The sequence below is a fragment of the Giraffa tippelskirchi genome, chromosome 7 (assembly GCF_054371585.1).
Source record: "Giraffa tippelskirchi isolate mGirTip1 chromosome 7, T2T-mGirTip1v1.2.pri, whole genome shotgun sequence".
Classification (NCBI taxonomy): Eukaryota; Metazoa; Chordata; class Mammalia; order Artiodactyla; family Giraffidae; genus Giraffa; species Giraffa tippelskirchi.
The window spans coordinates 75,437,008-75,459,919 of record NC_137281.1 but is presented as its reverse complement, the minus strand read 5'-3'; the positions used below and the strand labels follow the sequence as shown (position 1 = coordinate 75,459,919).

Below are 22,912 nucleotides of genomic sequence, written 5' to 3'. Positions count from 1 at the left end.
TTTTTAGTTTTGTAAGGAACCTCCATACTGTTCTCCATAATGGCCTATACCAATTTATATTTCCACCAACATCGCAGGAGAGTTCCCTTCTCTTCACTTCCTCTCCAGCATTTGTTGTTTGTAGGTTTTTTGATGATGGCCATTCTGACCAGTGTGAGGTGATATCTCATTGTAGTTTTGATTTGCATTCCTCTAATAACTAGCAGTTTTGAACATCTTTTCACGTGCCTATGGGCCATCTGTATGTCCTCTTTAGAGAAATGTCTGTTCAGGTCTTCTGCCCATTTTTTCAGTGGGTTGTTTGTTTTGATGCTATTAAGTGTCATAAGCTGTTTGTAAATTTTGGAGACCAATCCCTTATTAGTCACATCATTTGCAAATATTTTCTCTCAGTCTGTGGGTTGTCTTTTTGTTTTGTTCATTGTTTCATTGCTGTGCAAAAGCTTTTGAGTTTATGTAGGTCCCATTTGTTTATCTTTGCTTTTATTTCCATTATTCTGAGAGATTGGTTAAAAATAATTTTGCTGTGATTTATGTCAGAGAGTGTTCTACCTATGTTTTCCTCTAAGAGTTTAATAATGTCTGATTTTACATTTAGGTCATTAATCCATTTTGTGCTTATTTTTGTGTGTGGAGTCAAGAAATGATCTAATTTCGTTCTTTTACATGTGGCTGTCCAGTTTCCCCAGCACCATTTGTTGAAGAGACTGTCTTTCCAACATTGTATAGTCTTGCATCCTTTGTCATAGATTAATTGACTAGGTGCATGGGAAAATGTACTTCATTCTATACTTCCTTGCTAACATGTATAATGTTGTGTTAAGTATATTTGCAAATGAAGGTGTATAGGTCTTAGGACTATAGATTTAGCTTGGTATTGATCTGTATATCTGTTTTATTAAGCCTCTGTTTAACTACATGCTTATCCTTTGTAGCCTCTATCACAAATAACAATTATGTAATTAATTGTGTAACTGTAATATTTATCTTTCTCTCTAGATGAGAGTGAGGGACATTTTTTTTTCTTATTCTCCACAGTATCTTTAGCACCTGGCATGGTGCCTTACATGTAGCAGGTAACTAATAATTGTTAAATGAATGAATGACTCCCTCAACTATTAAGTGTACATGTTGCATGCCATCCTGAATCTCTAATCCCACTTCTCTTGTCTCTATCAACTATTCCACTATCATCTCTTAATTTTCTCTTTTGTCTTTGATACCACCTTTATTATTTTTCATTCATTTTGGACTCAGTGGGTGACTGCTACTGTGATTATTTCCAATTCTCAGTATCGTTGCTGATGTCTTTTAACCTTGTCTTCTCTGCTCTTCTTATGTCTTTGGTGTTTAGTTGATTGTCTCACGTGCAGTGCAATTCTGGCCTACCTGGAGTTGTGTTGAATTTTAAAGGTTAAGAGGACAGTCCTGTTTAACAGTACCTTCATCACAGTCACAGCTACAATCTCTGGGGTTCCCAGGCCACCTGCACTTTTGGCCAATTAGCTACAAATTCCCACTACCCCCTCAGGTTTGATAATTCTCTAGAATGACTTAACAGAACTCAGGAAAGCACTATATTTATGATTACAGTTTTTTAAAAATTAATTTATTTATTTTAATTGGAGGCTAATTACTTTACAGTATTGTAGTAGTTTTTTGCCTTACATTGACATGAATCAGCCATGGGTGTACATGTGTCCCCCATCCTGAACCCCCCTCTCACCCCCCTCCCTATCCCATCCCTCAGTGTCATCCCAGTGTGCCAGCTCTGAGTGCCCTGTTTCATGCATCGAACCTGGACTGGTGATCTGTTTTATATATGGTAATATACATGTTTCAGTGCTATTCTCTCAAATCATCCCACCCTCGCCTTCTCCCACAGAGAATATCTGTGTCTCTTTTGCTGTCTCACATATAGGGTCATTGTTACCATCTTTCTAAATTCCATATATATGCGTTAGTATACTGTATTGGTGTTTTTCTTTCTGACTTACTTCACTCTGTATAGTAGGCTCCAGTTTCATCCACCTCATTAGAACTGATTCAAATGCATTCTTCTTAATAGCTGAGTAATATTCCATTGTGTATATGTACCACAGCTTTCTTATCCATTCGCCCGCTGATGGACATCTAGGTTGCTTCCATGTCCTAGCTATTGTAAACAGTGCTGCGATGAACATTGGGGTACACGTGTCTCTTTCAATTCTGATTTCCTCGGTGTGTATGCCCAGCAGTGGGATTGCTGGGTCATATGGCAGTTCTATTTCCAGTTTTTTAAGGAATCTCCACACTGTTCTCCATAGTGGCTGTACTAGTTTGCATTCCCATCAACAATTTAAGAGGGTTCCCTTTTCTTTACACCCTCTCCAGCATTTATTGTTTTTAGACTTTTTGATAGCAACCATTCTTACTGACATGAGATGGTACCTTATTGTGGTTTTGATTTGAATTTCTCTGATAATGAGTGATGTTGAACATCTTTTCATGTGTTTGTTAGCCATCTGTATTATTATAAAGGATATGTTCGGGGCTAGCTAAGTGAAGAGATACAAAGAGTGAGGTCTAGAAGGATACCAAATGCAAGGTTTCTGTGTCCTCAGGACACATCCCCCTTTCAGTGCATCAATGTGTATCACCAATGAGGAAGCTCCCTCAAACTTTGGGTGTCCAGAATTTTTATTGGAGTTTTATTACATGGGAATGATTATTTCACGTATTTTCCACATGACTGAACTCAATTTCCAGTCCTTCTCTACCTGTCGTCCCCTGCCTGAGCCCCCAGGTTGGGAGGTCAGGATGATATCCATGGCTCAAAGTCCCAAACCTCTAATTACATGGTTCATATTTCCCACATGGCCAGTCCCCATCCTTACATTGTCTAAGGGTCCACCATGAGTCATCTCATTGGCATAAACTCAGGTAAGGTCTGAGGGACCCAGCTCTCTTTTAGAAACCAGGGACAAGTCCAGCCAAATTATTGTATGAACACATGCTCCTCAGATTTTAAGATTTCATGTTGATTGCTATCCTTCAAAATGTCGTCTTGGCTATTCTTATTACATAGTTTGAAGAATCTGAAGAAAAGGCCGTCTCGTAGAATAATGATCATTGTACAGATACTTATACTTGAATGCATTTTCCCAATGTGGTGATTGTGTGAGGGCTAAGTCACTTTAGTTGTGTCTGACTCTGTGACCCTAGGGACTGTAGCCTGCCAGGCTCCTCAGTCCATGGGATTCTCCAGGCAAGAATATTGGAGTGCGTTGTCCTACCCTTCTCAGGGGATCTTTCTGACCCAGGGATCGAACCTGCATCTCTTATGTCTCCTGCATTGGCAGGCAGATTCTTTACCACTTGCGTATACTTCAATTATTCAATGATGTAGTAAATGTTTTGTCAGTAGTACAGAGCTATAGAAGAGAATATCAGTTATCTATTGCCATTGTCAAATATCAGCCCACACAGTGACCGCAGGCACAAAATTAAAAGACGCATGCTCCTTGGAAGAAAAGCTATGACAAACCTAGACAGTGTGCTATAAAGCAGAGACATCACTTTGCCAACAAAGGTCCGTATGGTCAAAGCTGTGGTTTTTCCTGTAGTCATGTATGGATGTGAGAATTAGACCATAAAGAAGACTGAGTGCCAAAGAACTGATGCTTTTGAACTGTGGTGTTGGAGAAGACTCTTGAGAGTCCCTTGGACTGCAAGGAGATCCAACCAGTCAATCCTAAAAGAATCAACCCTGAATACTCATTAGAAGGACTGATGCTGAAGCTCCACCTGATGTGAAGAGCCAACTCACTGGAAAAGACTCAGATGCTGGGAAAGATTGAGGGCAGGAGAAATGGGTGGCCGTGGTTGAGATGGTTGGATGGCATCACTGACTCAATGGACATGAGTTTGAGCAAACTCTGGGAGATAGTGAAGGACAGGGAAGCCAGGTTTGCTCCAGTCCATGGGGTCACAAAAGTTGGACATGACTGAGCAACTGAACAATAGCAACAAAAGCAAACATAATTTATTTCACTATTTTGTGGGGTGACATTTAGGAAGGCTCAGCTTGATGGATTCTGTTGTCTGTGCCAGGATCAGCTGATCTTGTTTAGGTTCATGTATGCTTATGTTGTCACCTGGTGGATGGGTTGGGGTTGGCAGGTTTACAGTGGTCTCACCTGGGATGACTGGGGAATCTCTCCATGTGGTTGCTCGAGTGCTATTTCAATAGGAATGGAATTTAAATACCCGTAAAAGGACAAGCCCCAGTGTAAACTCTTCAAGTCTATTTTTGGTATGTTTAATGCTGTTTCATTGGTTAAAGCAAGTCAGAAGCTGGCATGAATTCAGTAAGTTGATAAATGAACTCTATCTCTTGATGGGAGAAGCAACTAAATCCTATTGCAGAAGGTGGTAGATATAGGGAGGGAGATTGGTGGTCATGTTTATTGTATACCACAGTGAATCTAAATGTCTAGAATAGATTTTAAAAAAAGGCCAACTTTTTTGGCTTTTGCAATCTGGTAAACATATTACTATATGAACCACATTTAATTCTTTGTCTTCAAGTCAGAATTTGCATATAATTAGGTATGAAGTTTTTCACTCAGTTGCAGACCTGAAGAACTTTTGATCTCTTTTGTTTGAAAAAATTTAATTCTGTAGTGTACTTTAAAAAAACCTGAAAGAGTCATTATTGGTAAGAAATACATAAAAAATATGCAAATGATGTAACTGTTATAAACAGAAGAGCGCACTGTTTCCATTCTTAATTTAATAGTTTAGATAGTTCAGATATAGCTTTACCATTACATATGTACATTATTTATGCATTGTCAAATTACAGAAATACCTTTCCAGTTTTTAAATACTATATCATTATTCCTTTTATGTTTTTATTTAGTTTTTATGGCCATCACATTCTGGATTTTTGGTCAACTGTTGTAATCCAGGTTTCACGCTTCGGGTCTTTAGATAATATCATTTTATTGAGAATTTTGCAGAAGGATTTTCTTGTTTTATCGGTGGCTCAGCTAAAACCAGCGAGTGGAAAATTTTCTCAGATTGGTTTTTGAAGATACCAAATAAATCCTGTATAACCTAACAGACAGCTGCCTTTTCTTTTCTTCTTTAGTATTTTTTGAACATGAAGTGAGGGTCATATTGATTGGGAGATCACTAAAGAAGGCTAAGCCTCAGCAAGAGTCTTCCAAAAAATGGACTGTGCTAAAATTGCATGTAATACTCTAGCATTTGATGCATTAAACTAAACTGAGTTCATAACACATTTTAAGAATAGTTTTCTCTGTTGCTCATTTGACCATCCCTTGCTTCTCCAGGAAACAGACAAGGTTATATAGGATGGTGATCATGACTGGAAAAGAATCAGATGACCCATGAAATGCCAGGCTGGAGACCAGAGTGTACCCCTAGGATGACTGTGAAGCTGTACATTCACAGGGATCTAGACAAACAGTACAGTTTGATAACTCGCTAACAGTGAACAATATGTTACATCTTTAAGAAAATATTCTAAAGCTAAGAATATCTTTCTAAAACCAAGAATAACATTTAGAGAATAGAAATCAGTAGTCAAGACCATTTAGATCCTCCTAATACCTCAGTTCCCTGGGAAGTAGACAATAAAATAGAGTTAAGCATGAAAAAGGATTGTTAGAAATACGAAAGGAAAGGGAAGAAGGGGAAGGAAAAGGAAAGGGAAGAAGCAGGGTTGGACTAGGGGAGCCATTTCAAACTGTGATGCAGATCTGACCAAGTCTCTGTAAGCCCAGTATGGAGCTCTGGAGGAAAGAATGCTCTTTAGATGGTCATGCATTAGGGAAATAACTAGTACTGTTTAACCTGCACTGCTTGGACATTGGGTGAGGGTCATCCAGAAATGTACCCTGGCTTCTACCACCTTGCTTATGTCCTAGGGACTGGGGGCCAACTGAGATAGTTTGCGTGCGTGCATAGTTGCTTCAGTCGTGTCCGAGTCTGTGACCCCATGGACCATGGCCTGCCAGGCTCCTCTGTCCATAGGATTCTCCAGGCAAGAATACTGGAGTGGGTTGCCATTTCCTTCTCCAAAGAAATAGTTTAACTTCAGCTTGAGAGCTGAAATGGACTCTGAAGTCAACAGCTGGAGGCAGATTAACCACATTCCTCATGACTGGGCAGCTAGTCCTGTCTTGAAGGGGTATCTGCAAGTCAAGATCTATACTGCCTTTCTATACAAACTCTATCTTGAGATCAGTCATGTTTGATGAGAGGACATTTTCTTTATGGAAGAATTCAAGCTAGGAAGAATCATAGACTTGGACTATTATTTTGCCATCTCTAATAGAATAACAAGTTTAGGCAATGCTTATTGATAGCTGTTAACATCACTCACACACACACACACAAAAGATTGCCAGAAATTGTATTTCCTGTTGGGGTATATAAACTCCTTATGAAGTAGTCTTACCAAATAGTCAAATTTAAATATGATTAAGTCTCTAGATGTCTCAGTTTACTAGAAACACAAGGGACACAGATGCATATCAAATGACAACACAAGAAGGTAGCTAACAAAATCCAAACTGTGAGAACTCTGAAGACAAATGCTTAATTACAAGGAAAAAATATATGAAGAAAGAATCAATAAAATAAGAGAGACTTTAGAGATATATCAATCAGTTGCCGTATATGAACCTTATTCATGGACTGTATCATCCATGGCGTCGCAAAGAGTTGGACACGACTGAGTGTCCAACTTTCACTTTTCACTAGATCTTACTTCTAATATACTTAAAAAACATTGTGAGACAAATTTGATTACACTGTGGTGACGTTAAGGAATTAAATGTTAACTTTAGTTGTGATGTAAATATATATTGAAGTATTTATTGATGAAATATGGTGACTGGGATTTGCATCAAAATTATCTGCAGGGGGGCAGGTATTGACTTGTGGTGCAGATGAAACAGTATTGGTCATAAGTTGATAATTATTGAAGACGTGATGAGTACTTGGAGATTTTTGTTATACTGTTCTCACTTTTATATGTATTTAAATTCTTCATAATGAACTGTTTAAAATGATATATATTTGATATAGAGGGAAAAAACCCTCTGATTTAAAAGGTATTTTTGTTTCAGTATATTTTTTCTTGGGTATTATTAGAAGCAGGAATCACACACACAGACATGAACCCATCAGCTTAATAGTTGGGTTACTAGCTAGCAATCCAGCTAGCAAAAAGCTGGATTAAAGGATGTAGCTTTGATCTACAACCACAATGGATTTCCTGATTTTCACCCTGAGTTATGTAGACTTATTCACTGAATTGCTGGTACAGCTGGACAGTTGCAAGCTTCCCACTCAGATGTAAGTTTACATCAAAAATAAGAGCAAACCAGAATGTTCCCTTGTTGTGCTGTGCTTAGGTGCTCAGTCGTGTCCGACTCTTTGTGACCGAATGGACTGTAGCCCACCAGGCTCGTCTGTCCATGGGATTCTCCAGGCAAGACTATTGGAGTGGGTTGCCATGCTCTCCTTGTTCCCTCACTATGAACAGACAAATCTCAGAGAGTCCAGAAGGGTCTGATCTGAACATACTCAATGCATTCTCTTAAACGTATTTATTACTCAGTGGGACAGAGAGGCTAAGAATATTTCTCTAGTAGAAGTTCCTTCACAGGTATTTGAGCTCAGAGTAATGTAGTTTCCCATTAACTTAAGTCACACAGATTTTTTTGTATTCTAATACTTACAAACTTAGTGTAGTTTAACTTTGTGATTTGGGAGAGGGGAAAGCTTATCAACGATTTTACCTTTGCAAATAACTGTGGGAACTATGGGATTTTTCCATCTTTATTCTATTTGTGAGACGTTTATATTAGAATTGTGTTAATTAAATACATGTGCTTGTGCTTAGTCGCTCAGTTGAGTCCGACTGTTTGTGTTACTTAGTCAAGGGAAAAATTTTTTAATGCTAGAGGCAGCAACATCAATATCTATGGTTCCTGAAAATGCTTTGAAGTTGCCTTCAGCTTCTCTTACAAGTTTCTGTCTACAAACTTCTCTAATTTTCTTCAAGTAATTCTAGCATCAAGGTAAGTAAAAGTTTATTTTAAATGAAAGTTTTGTTATTTTTTATTTTTGTCTGGTTTCTGATATTGTATTAGCATTTTTAAACTTGACTGTATTATAAAAACTATATACTATTTTAATTGCATTATGATTAGAAAGTACTTGTGGGTTTGGTGGAAAGGGACTTCTGCATTGTCATAATAATACTCTATTTTTATTTTTCAAGTGCTTTATGGTTATGTAAATATAGAATACAAGAAAGTTTATGTTCAGGTTTATGGGTTATCTTTTTTCATGTCCTTTAAGGTTATATTTGAATCTGTAGCACCTTTGATTTAATTAATATAAATTCTCCTGAATAAGAACTATTAAATAAGCACTTAAGTGATGGCCATAGGAATTACTTGTGGAAATACTTTATTTTATACAAATCTTTGCTGTACTTTTAACCCACAGTTGGCAAGAATGAGAGTACTTTTACTGAGCTATCCAAAGGAAGGTGTTTACAGGAACTGATTCCTATAAATTGAAATAAGCATAACAGAATTCTCAGTGGACTAATAATTTGGACCCTGTAGCATTCCATCCCTTCAAGGACAGGAACTTATCTCATTGATCTTTACTCTCAGGATCAAGCATATAAATATATAAAATTAATGCCTAATATATAGTTAAAGGTTACTAAATATTTCTAGAATAAAAATATTTCTAGAATATTTCTACTTATTTCTAGAATAAGTAAATCATTGACTCTCACAATAAATTTAATTCTCATAATGAGAAGAGAGGATGGGACATTCTAAAAGTTCTGCTATAGGGCTTCAGAAATCACACTTCATGTTTTTAAACTTTTTTCAAGTGTATAGTTTTTGCTTAGTCATTTAATTTTATAGTTTCATTGAGTTATTTTTGAAGACTTGGTATTATTAATAAGTTGAGAAAACTTGAAGGTTATGCATAAGAATGAGACAGGAAAATAAATTTATTTTGGTATGTGGTGAGCTGGGCTTTACATATTTTGAACTTCTGTTTTTGTTGTGATAGTATGTTGGTATTTTAATCATAATAAAAGGAAAAAGTGTGGTTACATTAATACTATTTATGAATCTATTTTACAGAGCCCTTTTATCACATGTTTGCTTGAGAACAGTGCTTTCTTGATTTTATCGTAAGTCAGCCACTGTGACTTTTATTATAAGTCAGCCACTGTACAAATTATTTTTCTTTTTTTTCCCTTTTTAAAAAAATTTATTTATCTTTTAATTGAAGGATAATTGTTTCACAGAATTATTTTGTTTTCTGTCAAACCTCAACATGAATCAGCCATAGGTATACATATATCCCCTCCGTTTTGAACCTCCCTCCCATCTCCCGCCCCATCCCACCCCTCTAGGTTGATACAGAGCCCCTGTTTGAGTTCCCTGAGTCATACAGCAAATTCCCATTGGCTGTCTATTTTACATATGGTAATGTAAGTTTCCATGTTACTGTCTCCATACATCTCACCCTCCCTCCCCTCTCCCCATGTCCATAAGTCTGTTCTCTAGGTCTGTTTCTCCATTATTGCCCTATAAATAAATTATTCAGTACCATTTTTCTAGATTCCATATATATGCATTAGAATATGATATTTATCTTTCTCTTTCTGACTTACTTCACTCTGTATAATCTAACCTCATTAGAACTGACTCAAATGCATTCCTTTTTATGGCTGAGTAATTTTTCATTGTGTATATGTACCACAACTTCTTTATCCATTCATCTGTTGATGGGCATCTAGGTTGCTTCCATGTTCTAGCTGTTGTAAATAAAGTTGCAATGAACAGTGGGATACATGTGTCTTTTTCAGTTTTGGTTTCCTTGGGGTATATGCCTAGGAGCTGGGTCATATGGTGGTTTTATTCCTAGTTTTTTAAGGAATCTCCATACCATCTTCCATAGTGGCTGTATCAGTTTACATTCCCACCAACAGTGCAGGAGCATTCCCTTTTTTCCACACCCTCTCCAGCATTTATTGTTTGTAGACTTTTTGATGATGGCCATTCTGACTGGTGTGAGGTGATATTTCATTGTAGTTTTGATTTGTATTTCTCTAATAATGAGCGATGTTGAACATCTTTTCAAATTATTTTTCTTGATAGTGTTTGTATCATGGTTGTCTTCTACTCTACAAAATAAGATGATTGTTTTTTTGCCATGTAGTGAATGGATGGTAAAGAGTAGAGAAAAGCTATAATTTACTTCATTACAGCCCTTTCTTCATGCCAAGAAACAAGGACTGTTTCTTTAGTCCTTTAAACCTGCTAGAGGTAATCAGAAATGTGTTGGACTGGAAAGTGCCATATTGGAAAGATAAATACGATAATTACTAAATTTCATTGATTCTAAAAAGCCTATTTTTGGTACTGTAACATCTCTAAAATTTGGATATATCATATGATTGGTGTCTTTCATTTATAACTAACAGCATTTTTTCTTAATAGTACATAAAATAATAGTATGTCTTACAGTTGATGTTTTATATTTCTTTAGTACATTTCTAAACAATCACTGAATTTTAAGATCTTGAAATAAGAACCACGTATAATTGGTTTTGGCATTTCCCTAACACATGATATGAAATCTTACTATTTTGTGTGTATCAGTAAAGAAGGATTTCTCTTAAAATCTTAACTTTAGACTTGCATCTTTGGGTTCTATTAATTTAGAGTGTTTAAAAAAATTTTTGTATATTATTGTATGGCAGTATAGCCCCTGTTTTTTTCTTCCATTGACTATAGTAAACATTATTGGCATTTAATTACTTCTTTTATTGTTCCTTCTTTTCGTAGTTACAGTGTATCTTAACTGTTAGGGATTCTTAGGTTGAATTTTCATTTCTCATTTGGAGATGGCTAGAGTGTGTGCTTGACTGGTGAGGATAAAGTGATTTAAGATAGGCTGATACAGTGCTGCTCGTTTTCAGTTATCCACACTAGGAGAATGGATAATTGTCATTTGTGAATGATCTTCCATCCTTTTATTAGTTATTTTATGGCTGGTACTGGTATGTAGCAAAGTCAAACTGGTTTGCGTTTTAAAGCTTCATGTTTCCTCTTTAGAGCAGGTAATAAATACTGGGACGGCAAAAAAAAAAAAAAAGGCAATAGAATACAAGAATTGAAAAGCCTGAATAATACACAAACTGGATAATTGACCTCTGAACAATAAAAAGAAAAAAATGGGCTGTGGATTCATGCATTACTATTGAGCATTGTTTAGATTGAGCATTGTTTAGATTTAACTTTTGTTCACCGCTGATTGAATTAAAATTTGAGATGAAAGGCTCTGTATCTCATTTCTAAACTTTCAACCGTTCAATTGTCTCTTATTGTGAAGTCACGAGATTCAGACATGATAAAGCAATAATGAGAAGTTAAAAATCAGGGCTAGAAAAAAGTATATTTTAAACCTGTACTCTTCTAAAAGGGAGAAAAGCAATTATGAGAGTTTCAAGAATCAATAGAAATTGATATTTTATACCAAAGAAATCTTAAGACCTTGAGTTCTGCCCTCCCCATCATCATGGTACAAGTAAAAAGAAATCAATAGCCCTAGAAACATAAGCTATTAAAGATTGACATCCAGCAGTATTTTTGATATTTAAGTCATTGCTTAGTATTCTGATTCAGACATTCTGTGTAATTAAGCATAAGAAATTGTTTTTAAATATAAAATTGTTTTCTTTTTAGTCTCCATATCTTTTATATATTTCATTTTGAGAACAGAATAAATGTTATGTATGAGTTTAAAAATAATTCTTTGTATGGCTTCTATCTAATTAACTAAGACATTTTAAAAGGTCCTTTCTGTTAAAAAGATAAGTAGTTCTTTATCAAAAATTACTAATGGACTCTGTCAGACTCTATTAGGCCAATTTCCCATCTCCTGGATAATTTCTTAGCTGCTACAGTAGAAGATGTAATCAAAAGATTCTGCAGCAGGTACTGAGTATGGAAATTGTCAGAACCAGTGAGGACAATAGCTATGTGTAAGGCTTTGAAACTAAGCGTGAGAAATTTGAACTTGAAGCTCAGTTTGGAGTGTTAAGGAAAGTGTTATATGACTGAAATAGGGAGATTATATGGATCTCTATAGGGTAAAATTCAATAGAAGAGACTCTCAGGACCAAAGTATTAATAGTTTTTGTGTCCTCAAGTATCAGTTCTCTACTTTTCTCCCGATGGTGCACACAGAGCTAACAATGTTTACTCTAATGAAGATGATTAAGGGATGCCCAGATTTTTTGTGAAACACGCCAACAATCTTGCATGGAAGTACACATTTTATAAACACCATAGCTGCTTGTGAAGTACCATTTATTACTGGTTATTAACCATAACCAGATGCAGTTCATAGCTGGCTCTCAATAATACCACTTTGTTTTCTCCCATTCAGAAAAGCAAACCTTGAATTCAAGTGAATAAAAAGTGATATTAGGAGAACAACTTTGAATCGATTTTGATTCACTATGAGTTATTTACACACTTGTGTAGTACATTATTAACAAATTAGTTGACATGGTTACAATGTGACTGCTGTATACCACTGTGTTGGGACACTGCTTGAGAACAATGCTTTCTTGATTTTATTATAATTCAGCCATTGTGATGAATAATCCTGTACAAATTATTTTTCTTGATAGTGTTTGTATCATGGTTATCTTCTACTCTGTAAAATATAGATGGTTGTTTTTTGATCTGTAGTGAATGGATGGTAAAGAGTAGAGAAAAGCTATAATTTAGTTCATTACAATTCTTTTTTTATGCCAAGAATCAAACTTACCTTTACCTTTTTCAAGGATATTCATTAAAAACAACCAAAACAGAAACCAAACTTTCCAAACCAAAGAACACGATATTTATGTGGAAAGACCACAGAACTGAGAGGAACAAAGGAGAGATACTAGCTTTAAATATAGTAGAGTTAAAATATCTAAATACCTTTACATAGAAAATAAGAAATCTAAGGACATGATTCCTTTGGTCTGCTCCTGGAATATCACTTCCTGTCACTGTAGCTTTTCCTCAGCTTGGTTTCATGTCACTTCAGGATTTAATCATATAATTTTAAAGGAAGAACTTTAAAAATCATTTATAGATCTCCCTTATTCTTAGTCTAGCAGTTTATTCATTATAACTCTCTGAATGATCTTATTCATCTTTGGATTTACAGTACCTGACACAAAAATTAGAAAGTATTCTATAAAGATTTATTAAGTTGGCTTAAAGAACTTAATGTGCATTGATATTAGTAAGTCAGAATACTATTAATAAAGTCTGATAATTCTTTTTTAAGAATGTTATTCTTATTTATTTGACTGCGTCAGGCCTTCATTGTGGCATGCAGACTCTTAGTTGTGACATGTGGGGTCTAGTTGCCCAACCAGGGGTTGAACCCAGGCCCCCTGCATTGGGAGCAAGGAGTCTTATCCACTGGACCACCAGGGAAGTCCCTAAGGTCTGATTAGTCTTAGTAATTTTAACACTTAAATGTCATCAGTGATTTTTTTTTTCTTGACCTTTTTTCTCTAACCAGATTTGCATCTGCTGGTGATGATGGAATTGTAGTTGTGTGGAATGCCCAGGTGTGTATTGATTCTATGTGGATTATGTAACAAAGACATGACTCTATAGTTGAATATGCATTCATAAACATTACCTGGAGATAAGCCTGCATATCAGTAGATTGAGCCGAATTAATGTTTGAAAAGGGCTGCTTAGGATGGCTCCATTTAAAATGAGGACCAATGTTTCATAATAGAGTTTTTTATTTAAGATTTTTCCTGAGAAACAAATGCTAAATTATGGAAATAAATGTCTTAATTTAATTAAGCAAAATTTAGGTTAGCAGCTATGTACTGATTCTGAAAATCAGGTGTTGATTTTTGTGAGAGACAATTTTTTCCAAATTGACAATTTTTTCTGAATTTTTATAAATTGTTTGACAGCATAATATTCTTCCCATGTTTCACTTTAATAGTAATGTAATAAAAGGTTTATTTTTTAAAAAATATTTAAGGCTTTACCAAATTTTTCTAGGTCCTCTCTTCCTAATCCTTGGATTCTCCAAGTATTCTCTTTTGAAGCGTTTATCTTCTCCCCCTTGTTTGGACTGTTATCTAGTCTGACTCCATCAGATCCTCATTTTTCAATGGCTTTGCCTGTGATGGACACAGTTTAACATTACATTCATCACATACATCATGAAATCCTGCAACCTTGGAGAGATTTGAGATTTATGTTATATTTACATTGCATTTTTGTATTTACTACTTGGGAAGTCAATGAGAGACTGATGGATGAAGACATTGGATGAATGGGAATAGCTGTTGATGTTAAATAGAAATAGAGCCAAGACTGACTTTATGAGTGGTTGATACATTACTGGATATATATATCCACTTGTTACTGTTATGCTGACTTTTATTTTCTTCTGCAATGTTATAAGATGGAGATAATAAATATTTGGATAATGAAGACTTGCTATATTTTCCCTGCTAAGTTACTGATATTTTATACTTAATTTACACAATTATAATGTTAAAACCATATGGAAAGAGTATTCCTTAAAGTTTCCTATAACAATCTGCTATTTTCTATTAGACAGTAATTAAAATTATTTAAACCTACTCTTTCAGCATCTGTTTAGATTCTGTTGCTTAAATTATAAAATCTAAGTAATTTCAGATGGAATATATGTATTTTCTACATGGTGGTTTTGCTTAATGTTGTTATTTAAGATCAAGTTGTAAAATATTAAGTGCTATTAACATTTTTATTGATATTTCAGACAGGAGAAAAACTTTTGGAACTCAATGGACACACTCAAAAGATAACAGCTATTATTACATTGCCTTGTTTGGAAACTTGTGAAGAAAAAAATCAACTGATATTGACAGCCTCTGCTGATAGAACAGTTATTATATCCTTAAATCTAGAACCAAGTGAAATAGCTGTGGTGAACTGAGGGACCAGTACATACATTATTAGTCTTTATCCTCTTGAGGCTTGTCTGTACATTCATGATTTAGCAAATATGGTTTTGTTCTAGCCTTCATAACACGCTTCTTAAAAGTATTAGGTGTCCGAAAAGAATTAGACTGGAAGTAGCAAGTTAAGGGAGGGGGCAGCGGCACCCCACTCCAGTGCTCTTGCCTGGAGGATCCCATGGACGGGGGTGCCTGGTGGGCTGCAGTCCATGGGGTTGCTAGGAGTCGGATAGGACTGGGCGACTTAGCTTTCACTTTTCACTTTCATGCACTGGAGAAGGAAATGGCAACCCACTCCAGTATCCTTGCCTGAAACTCCATAACTAAAGCTGTTCTTCTCAGCTTTATATAAAATTACAAAAGATGGAGGAAATGGAAGAATGTAGGCTTAAAAATATTTATCATCTCAGTTTGCTTTTCAATTTAGAGAAACAAAGATGAGTTGAACTGGAGAATAATTCACATTTTCTTATATGCTGATTGTACAGCAAAAGAAACTTAATGGTCCCAACCCATAAGAACCTTCTGACAATCCAAGTCTGGCAGAAAAGTGAATTACCATGTGCTCAGTGTTTTATATATTTAGTATTTTAAAACAATTAAAAAATGTAAATTACCTTCCCTCCTTATACTTTTAGTTGAAAATTTAAGATGTAACAGCCATAGTAAAGTTTTCTAAATTGCATGTATGTGCCAGACATTGTTCTGTTTTGCATTTATTAACCGATTTAACCCTTATAATAAATATTTTTATTATTTTCATTTATAAACAGAAAAGAGAGGAACAGAGAGGTTAAGTAAATGGCCCAAGTTCATGCAGCCTGTATAGGGCCAAAGGCAGTAGTCTGACTGCAGAGTCAGAGCTCTGAATCACTATGTGATACTGCTTACATAAAATATTTTTCTTAAACAAACTTAGCCTTTTTATATTTGTATGAGGAATTTAATCTATGAAGGCTATAGCTGAGTGCTATAGATGCTAATCTTTCATTGCTTTTTTTTTTTTTAAGTTGTCATAGATTAGCTTTAAAAAGTCTGTGCTTATCTGAGAATTCTATTTAAATAATTTCAGGTGTTAGTGAAGTTGAGTTTTGGAGTAAGCCCAAAGGTGTAGGTGTTTCTTAGGCTTCTGTAGAACCAAGACATACTTTATGACACACTTTAAATAAACTTGTCAGCTGAAGTGATTTTTAAATAGATTGCCAATAGGTGGTAGAAATTCACGGAAAGGTTTAGGTGGAAATAAAATGATATATTGTGATTATAGTGTTGCATAATCAGGGGCATAAAATGCACTTAGTATGTTTAGGTCACAGTAGATTTACTACCATTGTTCTGTTGAGGCACATGTTATTTTATGGACTAAAGCTCTTTTTTGTTTGTTTTCAGTATCAGTATAACCTCTGCAAAAATAGAATATAAAATTCTTTTTATTAGACTGCTCCTAAGGTCTCCTATTTAGAAATAATTGTTAAAATTACTATTACAGTACAGACATGGGTAGCTGGGACAATATCAGTATAAACTTTAAGTGTAAATGCTAGTATAGAGTAATTTCCTTTGGTAAATGACTTTTCTTGTTAAAAATAATTTCAGGTTGCTTTTAGTAGTTCCATTTATTCACATGAATTTTAAATTTACCATGCTTGGGTATTTGCTATTAAATAACTTCATTAATTAAATGCTGAGGGTAGATTTTTTTTTTGTCAAATTATAATCTTAAGAGTCCATATATGTGTGTGTATATATATTTATATGTAAATATGTTCTCATATAAAATGTATATCTTACCATAGGAAATGGTATGAAAAATTTGAAAATCATTATGCTCCTTAAGTCAAAGTAATCTTGGACCTTTTATGAGAGGTCTTGAAATTATTTTAAATATGGATATAGGTATTTGGTTACTGTTTTCTTTGAATTAAGATAACTAGTAAAATCATGCCAGGCACTTTGAGGGAGCTTTCAGTTAATGTTAATGGATGTGATAGTTTTTAGTATAAATATTTTATGTTCAGTGTTTATTAGATTATGGTAGACTGCTGTTTTGGAGAGTAAAAGTTAAATTTTTTATAGTTGCAATATTTAATGCTTATAAAGATTTGATATTCAGACCATTCTGCTGGTATTTTCCAATGATTTTATAGTAAAATTTACATCAAACTTATTTTAGATTAGAAGCTTGCTATGCTAAGTTGAGTTTTGTAGTAGTATAAACACAAAATACTTTATGCTTTATATATTTTCTACATAAAATGTGTAATATTTGTAATTTAATTATTAGACAAGTTATCTCATAATTAAGTTTTGAAATTCTGCTTAGAAATTATTTCTTAACATAAATTTACGAATGGGATTGTGAGATTGGTAGACAAGTTCAGAAAGTGTCATGCTTCCAGTCTACTGTAAAGGTAAAATCTTAATCAGATACTTTATGGTAATAATCGTTTTATTTCAGAAAAAGTTATCTAATGATTTAGATGAAATAATCTTTGTAGGTTTTAAAAATTATTTCTTCTACACATACCTACAGTCATTTGATTCTTCTAAGACTAGATTTTGGGGAATATGTATATTAAATGCTAGAATGTTTGAATTTTAAATTAGAGCAAGAGGTAAATCTCTATAGTAAGATAAAGGTAGTACCTAGTATGTTTCTAGTAGGTAATTCTAGGAAGGGATACTACTTTCCAAGTGATGTGGCAGTAGCTAGTCTTTTCTTGTTGTTGTTCTTTGTTTTAGCTTTAAACTTGGAACATGGGGCTATTTGTGCCTCTATCTGTTTTCTGTAAAATAATTTAGTAGTATTTACTTAGTTCCAGAACAAAATCTTTTGTGGCTAATTGGTGGCTACTCTTAGGTTCATTTTATAAACATACTAATTGGGGCTTATTATTGATAGAAACTCTGCTACATGTTGGAGAAACAAACTTGGATAAGACTTGGCTACTTTCATTCCTATAGAAGAAATTACCTTAAATGTTCTCAGAAAGTGCCACTGTTTTTCAATAATTTCATCAGGCTTGGGGAAAGATACTAGTAAAAGGAAATAGTGTTTCCTCATTTACTTTGAAGATTACTGATCTCTTGAAGGAGAAGGGTATCAACTTGTGGAGATATTTTAAAACCTCTGAATGCTTGAATTTCTAAACTGATAAATATTCTGCATGAATTTTACAGTGTTTAGCTGTTCTTCAGAAACTAGACGTTTGGCTCTCTGCTGGGAATGACCTGTGTGTGTGGAACCGAAAATTAGACCTTCTGTGTAAGACGAGTCGCCTTTCTGATATAGGTAAAAACAAATCAAGGTACTTGTGAACCACGATAGACTCTAAAATAAAGACACAGTGAATCTTCAAAGAGACTTTCCATGAATACAACAGTAGTATAGGAGCTTTTCTTTTTAATTCTGAATATAAGATGTACCCATATTTTCCAATTCACATGAAGGGTTGTGTAAAATATATTTCTATTTCAAATTGGAAGGAAAAGATTCCCCCTCTTTTGGCTTCTTAACCCCTTCGAACAGAATTTCTCAAAAGTGAACAAGAAAAACCTTTTCTTATATTTTCCTGGACCATGTCCTAAACTGAGTTTGATGAGCCTGTTGACACCTGGAAGCAGATCTTTATGACTTTACAAAAGTATTTTCTTCATTTGTAGGGTTATCAGAGTCCTAAGGATGCCCTCGTTTTACAGTTGGTTTTACTAAGGAAATTTCATTCATGTGCAAATGTAAAAACAGAATTCTGTTTTCTCAGGAAGAAAAAACAGTTTTGACTTACATCGGTATCAAGGAACTTAAAGAATAAAAATTTATTCACAGTAAAAATATTTAAGTGTAAATGAGTAAATTTAAATGACAGTAACCTTAAAATCATGTGATCCACTATTAACTATTTTTGTTTCTAAAAGTAATGAAATGAACCCATGGTCATCCTAGAAAGAATACAGGCATACCTTGTTTTCTCGCATTTTGCTTTATTTTGCTTTGCAGATGATGCGTTTTTTACAAATTGTTTGTGGCAACTCTGCATCATGCAAGTCTTTTGGCACCATTTTTCCAGCAGCATTTGATCACTTTGTGTTTCTGTCACATTGTGGTAATTGAAATATTTCACACCCTCCAACAGCAAAAAGAATGACTGCCTGAAGGCTCAGCTAATGGTTAATATTTTTTTAGCAATAAAGTGTTTTACAATTAAGGTACATACATTGTCTTTTAGACATAATACTATTGCACATTTAATAGATGACAGTATAATGTTAACAACTATTGTCAGTTCAGTTCAATCACTCAGTCGTGTCCGACTCTTTGCGACCCCATGGACTGCAGCACGCTAGGCTTCCCTGTCCATCACCAACTTCTGGAGCCTGCTCAAACTCATGTCCATTGAGTCAGTGATGCCATCCAACCATCTCATCCTCTGTCATCCCCTTTTCCTCCTGCCTTCAATCTTTCGCGGCATCAGGGTCTTTTTCCAATGAGTCAATTCTTCACATCAGGTGGCCAAAGTATTGGAGTTTCATCTTTAGCATCAGTCCTTCCAATGAATATTCAGGACTGATTTCCTTTAGGATGTACTGGTTTGATCTCCTTGCAGTCCAAGGGACTCTCAAGAATCTTCTCCAATACCACAGTTCAAAAGCATCAGTTCTTCGGTGCTCAGCCTTCTGTATAGTCCAACTCTCACATCCATACATGACTGCTGGAAAAACCATAGTTTTGACTAGATGAATCTTTGTCAGAAAAGTAATGTCTCTGCTTTTTAATATGCTGTCTAGGTTGGTCACAGCTTTTCTTTCAAGGAGCAAGCGTCTTTTAATTTCATGGCTGCAGTCACCATCTGCAAAGATTTTGGAGCCCAAGAAAATAAAGTCTGTCATTGTTTCCCCATCTATTTGCCATGAAGTGATGGGACTGGATGCCATGATCTTAGTTTTTTGAATGTTGAGTTTTAAGCCAGCTTTTTCACTACTATTACATGCACTGGGAAATTAGAAAATTGGTGTGACTTCCTTTACTGTGATAATTGCTTTATTTTGGTGGTCAGGAACCAAACCCAAAATATCTCCAAGGTAAGCCTGTGTTATTAAAGCATATTATTGTTGTCTTAGAGTAGTAGGAGCCCTGTGAGTTGAATTTACACTTCATTATTGGAACTACCTTATCTCCACATGGGTATTATAAAATACTAGAAAAATAATGTCTTAATAAAACTAAATCCCTACCTTACTAGAATTTATAGTTTAACTTCTCAGTTCACCACTTGATCACTAGTAATCTTGTTTGTAGTGGTAAAGAACTCACCTGCCAGTGCAGGAGACATAAGAGTGTGGGGTCAATCACTGGGTCAGGAGGATCCCCTGGAGGAGGGCATGGCAACCCACTCCAGTATTCTTGCCTGGAGAATCCCATGGACAGAAGGGCCAGGCAGGCTACAGTCCATAGGGTTGCAAAGAGCCAGACACAACTGGAGTGACTTAGCATCCATGCACACATGTTGTAAAACACTGAAATCAGGACTAAAAAGGACCTTTTGCATGTTAATGGAAATAATCACCTGTTACTGCAATTCCCCTTCCTTTGCCAAGCTTTGAGTACTGTACTTAAAGTAGTCACAGTATTGCCCTGTTTATCAGTAAGAGATAGCAGAAACCTTTGAGAAAATCAGTTAGAAAGCTTTTAAAAGACCTTAAGTTGCCATTGGTGAGCTTTTCGTGATTTGGATTTTCCAAATTACCAGATGCCAAATAGTTAGCAGTACTATTAGATCCTTATTTTATGAAACTCCTTTCACTAAGCCTTGCTTGATTTATGGACTGGCAGGGCTTTTAGGGGCAGTTATTATGTATTTTGGAGAAGGCAATGGCACCCCACTCCAGTACTCTTGCCTGGACAATCCCACGGACGGAGGAGCCTGGTAGGCTGCAGTCCATGGGGTCTCGAAGAGTCAGACACGACTGAGCGACTTCACTTTCACTTTTGACTTTCACGCATTGGAGAAGGAAATGGCAACCCACTCCAGTGTTCTTGCCTGGAGAATCCCAGGAACGGTGGAGCCTGGTGGGCTGCCGTCTGTGGGGTCACACAGAGTTGGACACGACTGAAGCGACTTAGTAGTATTATGTATTTGGAAATAAGCAAAAATAATCTTAGGATGATAAAATGGAAGGAGCCTTGGACTAGAAAACAGGACATCCATGCCCTTTCCAACATGTTCTGTGATTCTGTGTATTTAGTTGCTACTTCTGGATTATTGAGTTTACAGTAATTTTATTTCATAAATAATCAACATTTTTTTAACAAGCTGTTAAAAAAATTAACAACTGGAATTCTCTGCTGTTCTCCCTTCCCCTGCTCTCCTCTCTTCTACTTCTTTATCCCATACACTACTGCTCCCCTTTCTCCTCCTCTACTATCAATGCCCTGTCCTTGACCATGGAAAAATATAAAACATATTGGTAAAACCTATGTGGAGAAAAGATGTTGGCCAGAAATACTCCCCAAGTGGGAAGATAAAGCAGATGAGAATATTTTCCCAATTAGCATGTGTGTTATGAATTACTATATAAAAATTACATATATTTTATAAGGGAAAAGTTAACTAATAAAAAAGTTTTGTGGCAACACATATGGTAATTCTAAATCTAACACATGAATTCTTCAATTTTTTGCTGATAAAAATGATAACTATATCTTACAGAAGTTGTGGTTATCCTAAAATCATTTCATGATTCAGCTATAAAAAATGTACTTAGCACTGTATGCTTAATAAGTGAAATGTGATGGAATGTTGAATCTGATTATTCTAGTAATACAAGGAATTTTGTAAATGTACTGATTGATTATAAACATACTATTTGAAGGCCACTTTCTTAGCTGTTGACTCTTGGCTCATTTATTTGCTGCCAGGGAGTTAATCCAGGCTTCTTAAATTTACATTGAAGAAAAATGCCAATTTTGTATTCCATTTGAGCTAGCCATCTTGTAAATGGCGATGATGATTATCTTAAGGGGTCCTTGGTAAATAAGTTCGCCACAATAGTACAAATATTCAAAGAGCATTTTCTACCCTTAATAAATCAATAAAGCCTTCAAGAGATCTTACTGACTTTTTACAAAGTCATTTTCACATGCGGGTGTGATGTAGTGAATTGTGTGAGCTTTATTGTTACCATCCCCTTTGAAGAAATGACTAATGTAAATCTGAAAATGTTTTTGATCTAATCCATTAAGAAAATAATTTAACTTTTGTTTTATATGTTTTTGAAGGGATCAGTGCTTTGATTGAAATACCTAAGAACTGTGTTGTGGCAGCAGTTGGCAAAGAACTGAGTGAGTATGATTTTTTCCCCCTTCATTTCTTCTTTTTTAAAATTTTAAACTAGCCTTGTGTAAACATTTTGGAAAGACTAATTCGGTTTTTTATTTAAAGGACATCTTTCCCTGCTCCAGTCTTGACCTCCTGGGATTACTGAAGTGATATGGAATCTGAGACATTTTCAAGATGTTAGGTCGGTTCTTGCACCACACTTGGTCTAGCATAGGCAAGTGGGCAAGGTAACCCCACTCCTCTGATGCTGGAGAGGGCCATTTACATCCCACAGTCCTCTCTGTTGATGACCCATGCTCACTCACTTAGCAAAAACTTCAGCTACATAAAACAACTACCAACATTCTGAAAACTAAAAACGAGCTGGGTTTGGAAGAGGGTTTTTATGAGAGTTCAGTAAGGCAGGAGCTGTGGAGTTTTTGCCTCAGGAAACCAGAGTGGGACCCATTTTCTTGGAGGGTAGAGTTTA

The 22,912-nt window shown here is 35.3% G+C and overlaps 2 protein-coding genes across 7 annotated transcripts in view; one reads left to right on the top strand and one right to left on the bottom strand.

Moving 5' to 3' along the window:
* WDR41 (WD repeat domain 41) overlaps window positions 1-22,912 on the top strand; it is a 45,712-nt gene that overhangs the window by 4,167 nt on the left and 18,633 nt on the right. The window contains exons 3-7 of one of the 2 annotated variants that reach the window (XM_081505936.1): window positions 13,654-13,702; window positions 14,908-15,039; window positions 17,455-17,517; window positions 18,287-18,398; window positions 22,383-22,445. In XM_081505936.1, coding sequence (XP_081362062.1) covers window positions 13,654-13,702; window positions 14,908-15,039; window positions 17,455-17,517; window positions 18,287-18,398; window positions 22,383-22,445 — 419 coding nt within the window. The remainder of the gene's footprint in view (window positions 1-13,653; window positions 13,703-14,907; window positions 15,040-17,454; window positions 17,518-18,286; window positions 18,399-22,382; window positions 22,446-22,912) is intronic. The other variant, XM_081505937.1, reaches the window with a different exon arrangement.
* Window positions 19,071-22,912, bottom strand: part of PDE8B (phosphodiesterase 8B) — a 292,972-nt gene continuing 289,130 nt past the window's right edge. For 3 of the 5 annotated variants that reach the window (XM_081505927.1, XM_081505930.1, XM_081505916.1), the window contains exon 23: window positions 19,071-19,815. The gene's annotated coding sequence lies outside the window, so the exon portion shown is untranslated. The remainder of the gene's footprint in view (window positions 19,816-22,912) is intronic. The other 2 variants (XM_081505928.1, XM_081505931.1) reach the window with 1 other exon arrangement.